Source organism: Fulmarus glacialis, unplaced genomic scaffold (genome assembly GCF_000690835.1).
Source record: "Fulmarus glacialis isolate BGI_N327 unplaced genomic scaffold, ASM69083v1 scaffold16921, whole genome shotgun sequence".
Taxonomy (NCBI): Eukaryota; Metazoa; Chordata; class Aves; order Procellariiformes; family Procellariidae; genus Fulmarus; species Fulmarus glacialis.
In genome coordinates this window covers 40,876-52,753 of record NW_009193596.1, presented here as the reverse complement: position 1 = coordinate 52,753, position 11,878 = coordinate 40,876, and the positions used below count along the sequence as shown (strand labels likewise).

The following is an 11,878-nucleotide window of genomic DNA, read 5'->3' as shown; positions in this document are numbered from 1 at the left end:
GCTGAACCAGAATTTCTCAATATCAGGGTGTGATTTTTTTCTAAGAACAGATGAGTATAGGAGAACAACAGCCCATGATACAGTCTATTAATCCCAGTTTGCCAAATTTTCCTCAATATTGGGCTAAGATAGAGTAGTGCTTTTAAACCGAGCTTTCTGTCTCAGTCCCTTTTCAGGAGGAAGAGGTACAGCATAACATCTCCAGACAGAAACCCATTTTTGTTGTTTGTATGCATACTGCCAACGACAGCAGGACTCTAAATCCAGAGAGGGGTTTCTGGAAACCAATACAATGATAGCACACACATATGGCAGCTCAGCATCCTAGACTTTAGGTGGGACGGGAGAAGAAAAGGATGCATGTCACCTCTGCAACCTCCCTATGCTCCCAACACAAAGCTCTTGAACACTTCACATTCAACAACGGAGGGAATTTGACCCCTGACTTGCAGACCTAGGTGAATAACGAATGCTTCATACAAAGCTTGTTTCTTTGGTTTTTCAACCCCAACCGTAGTCAGCTAAGCACTGCTGCCAGCAGCACTTGGCTGCACAGGAGACGGGACTTGGTTGTGGGGCAGGCCCCTGACCAAAAGGACATGAATACAGATCGACAACATCAACAGTTACCACTTTCTGATCCATTTCCCTTTTGACATTATATTTATGGAGAAAAAGGGAAAAAACCCGAACATAAACACATCAGTTTTCCTTGGGAAAGACAGATGTAGAGGGGCAACCGGACATAGCGATGAATAGCTTCTGTATTTACTTTTATCCCAGGAGGCACTCGGTAACCACAGAAATGGGTGTGATACAGGAACCTGAGAAAAACACAGACCAAAACACAACCATGAGCAACAGGTCAGGTGCTTAGCTTTAGTTTGCTAAAAGGCTGACAACTACGGTAAGGTATTTAAGGTATTTTGTTTGCAACACAAAGAAAATGCTTTAGCTTTTCCCAGCTTAACTTCCTGCCTTGAGTAAAACAAAACATACAGTTCTACACATGGGAATGACAGAAAGTCCCTGAGACACTGAGTGAAACCACAACTATTTTCAGTCCTTGCAGTCACATGAAGAAAGTAAATTTCAGTCAACAGCTCCATGACCTCCCATGGGCTCCCTGTCCAGGGCAAGCGACCAAGGCCAGGCATGCTGCATTTCACACATCCAGCATCCGAGATGATGCGTAGAGCTCCTTACTTTACAGCTCTGACTTGGATTTGGCAAATGTTTCAAACAAAATCTTCCATCGCAATAAGCTTTGCTACATCAGTAGGTGTTAAGCATACCTGACCATGTTTTTAACTTCGGAAAAAAAATCATCAATAGTCATCAGAAAAAGCAGCTGCAGAAGAAACTAAAGTGTCAATGCTGTAAAAGTATTTCCAGAGAAGTACAGCAAGAGGAAAATACTACACTAATTCTGAACTGGGTCCTGGTCACACTAGAAGCAGCGTTTACTTGTGAAAACACCTGCAACTACAATACTTATCTTTGTAAAACACTATGGAATGAAGTTAATAAGAAAAATCAACTTGTATTGATAATATGTTTGAGCAATTTTCAGATCATTTTTACCCACAGAATGTACAGCATGCAATTTCCTGAACAATTACACTATTACAGCAGGTAAATGAAACCATTTACATTTTTTGGAATTGTTTCCCTGTGCGTTAATACTGTTACAAAAAGGTATTTTTCTTCAGCATCGCTGTCCTGCTGCACTATTCAGCAATATTTAAACCAGCTGTTGATTTCCATTTTTCCAACGTAACGCACTTTACTACAGAAGATGCTCTCACAAGACCTTATTAGAAATTAAAGGTTATCCAAGTATTAAAATACAAAGGTCCCCTGGGTCACACATGCTATTGGTTTTTAATACAATAATGTTCCATGCCTGGATTTGATATAGTTGAGCCTGGAATTAGATGATTAGGTCAAAAATACATTAGACAAACTATTTGCTTGTTACATTGTGTTAGTTTCCAGCTCTGTCTGTCCCAAACACAGACACAGATATCTGTTAACCACTCTCATATCCACAGCCATCATTTCACTAATGAAAAAAAATGTTTACAAACACTAACATTTTAACCAATATTAGAATTATAATTTTGCTAAAAATGCTCATTTACTTCTTTGTACCTGCACATGGAATAAGTCTCAGTGGTCAGCTATGTCTCTTGGTTGGCACGTATCGATCCTGACAGGCATTCCTACAACCTTGTACTGATACATCAGATTGACTCCTGCTGGAGAGCCGTGATACCAAATCCAGGTATGTTTGCTACACTGATTTAACATAGTATATGTAGCATGTATGGGCATAATGCTGCCCGTAGATTTTGGCTAATTTAACTGCTATTTAAAAGTATTAAATTTTACAATTTCATAATTAATATTTTGTTACCACATCAGTAGAAAACTACTATTTGTCATGTAATTAATAAACCATTAAACAAAATATCTGTCCCATTTATTGGATAAAATAACTCCCAACAAAAGAAGCACGCACAGTATAAACCACTCAAGTTTTTAACTTCTTTTGGTATATCCACCACATCTAAACAAGAAGTAAAGCCATCCTCCATCCTCATAACAGAAAGAAAATGTTTATTTATGCTTTGAATTTTAATTCTGGAGTTAACTCAAGATGATCATAAATTTAACTTTTTAAAACGCTAGATAAAAGTGGGACATTTTATTGTTCCCCGCCCCCCCCCCCAAAAAAAAAAGTTTTTGCACTTATTATTCTGCATGGTGCCCAAAGTAAACAATGATAAAAGTTAGTAAGTGGGGAGTTGCTTGTTGTTTTTACAGCATAGGAGCCCTGTACTTCTGAATCACTAAGCAGCTGGAGTCTGGTTTAATTACTTAACATCAATCAAGATGTAAACCAGCACTTGGAGACCAAGGAATGCAACATTCATCTGCAACACAAAAGAAATAGCTAAGCTATCTTAGCTTCTGCCTAGACCATTTGTACACTAGGAAAAGTCAACACATTACTTTTATACTATGTCAGTAACATAAAAGAGCCAAACAGTAATTTTGCGCTGTACTTGAATACATCAGTGACAATTTGTAGTAAGGGATAGAAGATCATGAGAATATTATTTCATAAAGGCGTGTAACTTCTAACACAGAACGTATTTGTCCAGTACTATCTTCTGGCAAATAGCAGCACCAGGATATGATAGCACTTCCCTCTCCAATAAATAAATAGATAGAAAGTTAAAATAAAATAAAAGGAGAGATGAAATTGCAAACTCTAGGTTCCTGCCTGAATTCTTCACCTATTCAGTCTCTGAGCTTGTGAAATACAACTCTTTTATTGTGTTTTTGCTAATATTAAGGACACAGCACAGCAATGCTGCATTCAACTCCATGGAGCACTACAGCCTGTCTTTTACAAGATCAAAGGAGATGATCTAATTATCCCTTCTGGTCTTCAGATCTATAGATGTAAACTACGCACTCTATCTAATCTATGAAAAAAGCAACCACCCACCACAGTACACAAGAACTTCTCCCTAAAGATAAAAGAAACGAGTAACCACATGGGACAGATGTTAGCCACATTACTTATTGCACTGTCGGAAGCAGCTCAGTTGCTAACAGTGTTGAGGGTGAAATAAGATACCATGAAGGTCTGCCCAAATCTTCAGCACATCTCAGGTAATCCATCTATAAAAACAAAGATTATAAATAACTGCCTGTATCACGGAAGACACGATCAGTCAACTTTAGCCAACTCTGTAGCAGACATCAGATGCAGAACACAGAAACAGTTTGTGTGCTGGGATCCCACCTGTTAGAGATATTATACAAACACAGAACAACAGTCCCCAACTCAAAGAGCTTCCAATCGAGGCGTAGGATGACAGATTAAATATATACAGACAGAGAGATGCAATAGCACCTGGAAGCAAGGTATCACATTTGTCTCAGCACAGCAGTGGCTACAGTACACTTCAGGTGCAGGGAAGATTTTACAGTGATTTTGAATCAGGGCAGCTGCATATGAAGATGCACGACACTGGTTACTATTAGCTCATTGCTACAGTGGGAATGCCACAGCTATTTTGGCAGTGCTTCTACCTAGTATCAATACCCATAAGCCAGAAATAAAGTTCTTATAAAGTAAGACAAACATACTAAAATACCCATTTGCCTTTCAACATTGAAGAGACAAATTTGCTTATGTCCTGCTCTACTACAACCACCTAGCTCTTGAGCTGTAGACAAGCTTTGCAGCCCCTAAAGATGGGACTACCTAGCAAACTAATAATTTCTTAACTTAAATCAGAGATGCTTTGAGACCTTTTTGATACTACACTGTGTTGATCATTGCTTACTTAAGGCATTAGCCATATTTAGGACTGGAGCCATGGCTCTTTTCCCCTCCCCATGCAACCTGCAATGAGAAACCAGAATGGGATGATGACACTGAAATCATTACAGTGTCTCTTTACTGCTGTTCTGGAGTTTCCTTCTGAAAAAGGAACTTTCCTGATTGCTTGTTAAACCAGCTTTAGGGACACTTCATATCCTCAAGTGGCTCAAAGCAGCTGAATAGATGAGAAAAATCAGATTCCTGATATGTCCAGAGTTCTAGGGTCGATTTCTACGGCCAAGTTTATGGTCAATTGATAATGAAAGCACAGGATATAATGATGCTTTTCCGTACCAAAGGGAATAACTCAGGGAAACAGTCCTCCCGCTTTTTAGCAAATTATTAAATCAGCAGAGATTGTAAGCAGCATTCCTGAGAGAGTTTGATGACATACTGAAACATGCCAAATGAAAAAGGGATGCTGCCCAGCGTACAGCAAGCACTGGAGACTTTCCTGTTGCAAGTTAAGTAAATGACAGGAATAACAGCACATAACAGTAACCAGCAATGTTTGAACATTAAGCTCTGGTCTTAACTCAAGCACGTTCTTACATACAGTTGCTATCACTGCTATTCTTCTAACATGCCCTGTCATTAATGATAAAATGGACCCCATGCAAATCACGGTTTAAATATTGTTAGCAGCGTTTCAGAGCGAATTCTTGTGACAGCAGAAGTCAGCCGTTACATCTGGCCACTCAAGAATGAAAAAGAAATATTTGCTCAGACTTCAGAGGCTCATTTTGGTATAGAAGAGGAAGATAAAAGCAGGAATCTTTTACAATACAAGCTAGCAAATCAAAGCAAACAGGGATTCCACTCACTGATAATCCAACAGAAAAGAGACAGTTATAAAACACATTCAGCACTGTTTGTTCTAGGCAATATGGTTATATCTCATGCCAACAGATTGTATGCTGGTAATTAAAACATAGAACACTTAATAAAAATCTTAAAGAAAAAAAGAAAGAAAATATGATTTCCAAGAAAAGCCAGTGGTAACTGCAGCACCATGGACACTGCACTCGGTGTTTACCAGCACACTTCATTTCGATAATTTCAATTATATTTCAAAGTGTTCAAAAGCGTTCATTTCAATCATTCAGAAAGATCCATCTGTTACTATTTCCTCTTAATCTGGAAATTATTAAAAAGCACTAAATTTATTTGCTTAATTATTCCATCTATCATGCTGTTTAATGAAGAAGGGTTTACTTCTAAAAACACCTCCACCATCGGAGACTCCCATTTACTCCTAACATGATGCCTAAAAGGCTCTCTACCACAACCTGAGACACTGACGGAGATAGTAGAGAAGATAAAGCTGATGTCACAATACAGAATTTTTTCAGGATGGAAATACACTTAACAAGAAAAAGAAAGTGCTTTTTGGTTTTAATCTAATGCTTTATTTTAGTGTAAGCCTACTGTATTAAATAGAAGATCACAGCAGTATGCCATTGCAAGAAAGCCTGCATTGAAAGATTACTTTATATGTTTACTGACAAAATCAATCCTTAACTAATGAATGTATTTTCATCACCCCAATAAAGAGGTACATGAAACATGTGGGGAAGAGTCATTAAAACATCAAGAATTATTGTTAGTTTGACCATATAGACAATAACCAAGAAGCTCGGTTCATTTCTCTTGCTGCTTCCGCTAACGCCAAACGTAAAGTTAAAAAGGGTGCTGAAATGAAACAATTATACGAACACAGGGAAAGAACCTCTTGGTAGCTGAGGCTCAGCTAGAAGTAGCATCGATTTTCCACTGCTTTAAAATGCAAATAGAACAAAAGACCCAACGAAGTGAAACAGGGAACAGGAGACAATACAGGAACGCGCTGATTAGAGAAAGAAAAGAGTGAGAATTCCAAAGGAGAGGTGTGGTATTGCTACAGTCTAGTTTCCTATTTCACTTTTACAACAGAACAGACCACAACAGTCATTAAACAAACCATTGAAGAGCCGAGTCTTATCTCAAACAACACACTGTGTACTGCATTCTTCAAACTGTTACAGTTCATTTTATAGCCGAGATCCATAATAGCTAATTACACAGATAGCTCTGCTTGAATCTGCATCTTCTGCTTATAAGACTTCTCACGTAGAAGTAAAAGTGCAGTCGCTCTGCCATGCACTGCTACCTTATTCTATACTTCTGCATGCACCTGCTGCAAATCTGTTTTTCCTATGACATTTTTTCACCTTCCTGTTTGAACATCAGGTCTCAAAGTGCTTCCATTATTATTTTTGTTTCCTCAAAGCGGTAGTGACAAATGATTAACTGGTACAGTAATCTTTCCACAGGAAAGATTTCCCATTCCTAATTCCACAGAAATAGGGCTACATTTAGTACAATATTTATTTCAAAACAGATATAAAATACAGCCAGAAGTATTGTCCTGCAAAAAACCCCACACGTGCATTTTTATTATTAGACACAAAACCGGTCCTATTAAATTCACTGAGAATATGCACCTACATTTACATTTACAAAAAGAGAATAATTTTTGCATAAACAAGCAGGGCACTGAAATTCAATTTAAAGGGGACTTCAGGCCTAGAAGCCTAAAGTCCTTTGTCATAAGGGCTGACAAATGGCATTTTCTTTCCATGACCTAATGCAAGTGAGGAAACAAACTTAGCCTCATTCTTTTTTTAAGCCACAACGATGCCAAGTGTTTGCCTGTCAGTAGCACAGTAGGTACCCTCCAGTTCTGCCAGATTTACACTACCTGTTCAAAAGGAAATATTTTTCATACTGTCAACTAAAAGTAACTTTCTAGTTGCATGTCTCCAATTAACTATGTAATATTTACTCATGCATTTATGACTTTCAAAAATTAATGTTTATTCTGGAGTCACCTTTCTGTGGTTTATGGATAAGCTAATTCATATGTTGCAATAAATATATAATTGACCAGGAAATATTCCTATGAATCCCAAATCGAAGCATCCTTAGATCAAGTGGTTTATATTATGCTTCCACTTCTGAAACTATCTTCATGCTTCTGTTCTTCTGATAGACTACGAATTGCTTTTAAGATGTGAAACTAGAAATATTTACACTTAATTTGACTTTTCCATACTAATTTGTTTTCACAGCTAGTGCTGTATTTTTGTTAAGTACTTGGGTTTAGACTTGCATATGAGTGCTTATTTCCTTATCAACAAACCTGGAGCGATCATACTATATATATGATGGCTTTAAGGAAATAAAATGCTTCACAACTGGGGACATCAGAACAAAATAATTCATCTTAGATTCTCTCGGGCACAGCATAACTTTCAAGCCTGAATTAAAAACACACACAGACACAGATCTGAAATGACTAACCACTTTTATTATACAGAAAATTAGTACGTGGCTTTGCACAGAGAGATATATCCATTGCACAATTCTAAATTTCATCCTTAATTGTATGCCTACATGTCTAACATGCAGGTCCTAGTAAGAGCTCATAAATATTTGCTCCCTAGGACTTTGAAATGAAGAATGAAAAAGAAGCATTTGTCTAAATAATTAATGGAAATTGACTGATCTTCAGCATCCAGCAACACGGGTACCCAGTGAAACAGAGCACAGCAGCTTGCTTTTCAACTGCCTCAAATGCAAGCAGAATGCACAACCCAACTGTAAAGAAACATTAGAATATTTTTCCTTTCAAAATATTTGGGAATATCTGTTACCTGAATGCCACTACTCCAACTGACATTACAAAATACAGGTTTTTCACTAACTTTCTGCCAATAGGCTGATCTGGCATTGTTTCAGGCCTTTTAATAAACTGCATACAAAGTAAATGCACTTCTAACTGAACAGTTCTCAGGCTCTACAACATTTGGGCACTCATGCTTCAAAGAGACACATTTCAATTAATATTTTATCCAGTTTCGCATTTAATCCAATTTATCCAATTTTGAATCTAAACCCAAAGTCTTAAAAGAAACAATGACTTCCATTTTCTTCTACCCTAGCAGAGACTCAATTCAAGACCTATATGGGGACATTTTTGTACCATCCCATCACTCATGGCCTAGAGCAATCTAGGGAGATTTCAACAAAGGTTACAACCAAAAATTAAGGAAGTAAAAGATAAATAGATAAGTTACTAAAAGACTAAGGTGTTAATTTGGTAAGGTTCTTCAGCTGATACACATTACATATATCCTAAGGTCTCCCACAAGTAGTTCATAGAAAAAAAAAACCTCAGTGTTACACAAGTTGGACTTAAAAGTGATGGAGCACCTTATTATTTGAAATGTATCAATGAAGGTGACAATGAGAAATAACTAAATCATTCCCAAATCCAAAAAGGATAATGAAAACTCCTAGCACCAAAGCTTATTTCTCTTAAAGAAAGCCTGCAATGTTGTGATAAACTAAAGTTTAAAAAAAGGCTGTGCAAAGGAAACTTCTAGATCTGGTTTTGCTGCTCCGTTGTTCTTGTCTAAGGCTTGAGGAAATTTATGACTTCCTCCTCCTGCTTGTACCACTAAGAAATCTTCCAGAACACAAGTCTCCTAAATCCTCTGCCTACAAATACATGTACATTTAGATGATTCAGCTGAAAATGCAAGTCCTTTTGTTTGGGGGCAGGGAAGACTCCCCCTCAAACCTACTTTTTTTTTAAAAATGCCCTTCTAAAGTGGCTATAAAAAGTACGTTCGTGCTTCTCTGCTATTTATACTGTATAGGAAGAAGGCCTGAAAATTGGCAGCAGGCATTTCTGCATGTTTTGTACCTCAGAAACACAAGTATGCCAAGAATTCTCATCTGTGGTTTCACTGCAGAAATCCTCAGATTTCTAGGAACAGGAGGGGAAAAAATTGTCTCACTCCTCTGCTAGAGGACATACTGTCACACATCTACTATGGCAAATAATAAGTATTTGTCAGGAGTTTGAATTAAACAATGACAGAAGATTTTTTCTTTTTAAAGGCATTTGAATAAAAATATTTTGCAATTCTTTAGAATAATCTGAGAACCTGGAGATAACATTTTAGCATAAAAGACATGTGGAAAATCTTCCTTTAACAGGAAAAAAACAACAAAATAAAAAATACAGGCCTATTTCAGATCATTTTTATACACCACAAAGCAGTAATAGAGGTCAAAACAGGTCTTTTCTTCCAATGCAGATCATCATTTGACCATTAGAGAAGGTGCCACTAAAAGGGAAAGGCTGGTATTTCATATAAGTAGTATTTAAAAATTTGCACTTTACAGCTATTCCACTAGAAAATGGTGGAGGGAGTAATATAATTCTCAACAGGCAAGTACTCCCACACATTGTCTCCATGTGAAAATCTTGAGGCTATCAACCACCACCTGCCCAGAGACATTAGCTAAAAACTAAAGCCTTGTGTCACAGCCAAGTGAACTTTTCTTTAGGTCAACACGAAGATTTACTGGCACTCAGAACAGTATACACCAACTTCAAGGCAAAAAGAGTTTGACGCAAATATCTGAGATAGCCCTATCAGCTCCATATTTCAGCTCCTCCCACCTGAATTGGCTTCTCTTGTCTAAGTCAACTAGTGCACAATTCAATAGCCTTGACTTACTGTGAGATGTGAGTTATTGGGGTCAACAGCGTCTCACCCTCCAGGTCAAGCTCATCGGCAAAGCTGTTGGTCCTGATGAAGGGTCCTGTGTTCACATCTAAAAACGTCGGGCTTTTTTTCACTGTGAGGAAATATGCAGATAACAGTTAAAGCAACAGCATTCATCTTTTTCAAGAAAGGTCTACCGCTCGTTTGGATCTCTGAAATACTGTACATTTTAACAGAATATTGAAAACAGAAGTTGCTACAAAGAAATAGCGTATACCACAGAGTTAATGAAAAGTAAAACTTTAACTCTTCTTCTACCCAAAGAATTTCAACTTCTGCTGAAGACTTAAAGCTAATTTTTTTCTTTTTTTTTTTTTTTGTTCATATTCCTCATACACTAGAATGTAAAGTATCTATATCACAGGCAGCTTCATGCATTATAAAACCTATTGTACAATACTCAGCCATACCATGGACCACCGCTCTACAGCAACAGTGCATGAGTGCAATTCAATGATAAGATCAGTTCCTTTTTATATCATCTCTACTTCAGGTTTTAGTTTCTGCGATGTAATTACTGTGACTAAGATCAAGAAGCCAGGCCTAGCTCAGCAAAGAAGCCTAGGCATTTTCACAGTAAGCAGTCAGCTCCTGTCACGCACTGAACTGGTCTACCGGTTCCCAATCCCTCCCACGCTTAGGCACATGGGTGCTTCATCTTTGAGCCCAGACATGAGACAGGCAGCAAGATGTTCAGTTCATCCACGATGAGGTCCTTAGTGGGAAGGCCATTTCACAAAACTTCAGATATTGAAAGTTTTTAGTGGCAAAGTTACTTGTTTACCAACACCTTCATGCATCCAAGAAATTAGGCAGAGTATTACAGATTTCATTTTTAAACTCAGGCTCCTAAATTCTGCCAGACTCTAACATTAAGAACCCTAAGTGCTTTTTCCAGCACGGTCCTAACATTTGTTAGAGAAGCCACAAAATTTGCGTATAACTAAAACCACTAAACCCAAAAACAAAACCAAAAACCCACCCAAAACATTAAACCCACTATTGTATTCATTTACAGTATTGACTGTAAATGAATTTTGTAGAGAATAAAAACAAGTAAAATTCTGTAGAAATCATAGGTAGATTGTGACACCTCCATAGAAATCTTTATCTGTGCAACTGGCTGGATCATTCAATGAAATAATTATAATGTTGTAATTTATGAAGTCTCTACTGTATTAAATAAAATACTTTATAATATAACAGTAAATAATGCCCTCCCAAAATGCAACATGAAAGCTAAAGGAATACAGCAGAAATAGCTAACTTAAATGTACCTGAATTTAATCAGAATAGAAGTGGGATATCAGAAAACAATTTTTTTTTTTTAAATGCAACCATTTTACTCAAGTAAGTAGATAACTTCATACAGCAGAAATGGATTTGAACTTTTACAAATAATCAGAAGAGAAAATGTTATTGTACCATCAGGCATATGGCCATTCAAAATTACAATGGGAAAGTCTGCTGTCCAGAAATTGTCATAGGAGAGGAAGACCTCTGAGAAAAAAAAAAAAAAAAAAAAAAAGAGACAACTGCTAGGAGATAAAATTATGAAAAGCAGGAGCCACTTGCAGCACTTAAAAACGAAAATTCTATGGTAAGTTTTAGCAAATGTTAGCTTCCTATTTTGGTTTTAGTATCATGTTATTTAATCACTTTGCTGTAGCCATCATCCAAGATAGTGGCTGTGAAACAAGCAAAATAATTCCAGATTGAGATATGCAGCAAAATGTCTTTGAAACAGACTCCTTTTGGCTTTCACTAAATTAAATTTTCACTGTTTTCATTTCTCCAAGATACAAATGAAACTTTCCCAGTTTCTAGGAAAGGACTCACAGCCTTTTTAGTT

The 11,878-nt window shown here is 37.2% G+C and overlaps 1 protein-coding gene across 1 annotated transcript in view; it reads right to left on the bottom strand.

Annotated features, from left to right (window-relative positions):
* Window positions 1-9,974: 9,974 nt before the first annotated feature.
* The window catches only part of KCNQ1 (potassium voltage-gated channel, KQT-like subfamily, member 1), a gene marked incomplete at its 5' end in the record, with an annotated part of 28,285 nt that continues 26,381 nt past the window's right edge, over window positions 9,975-11,878 (bottom strand). The window contains 1 exon segment of the mRNA XM_009587511.1: window positions 9,975-10,099. Coding sequence (XP_009585806.1) covers window positions 9,975-10,099 — 125 coding nt within the window.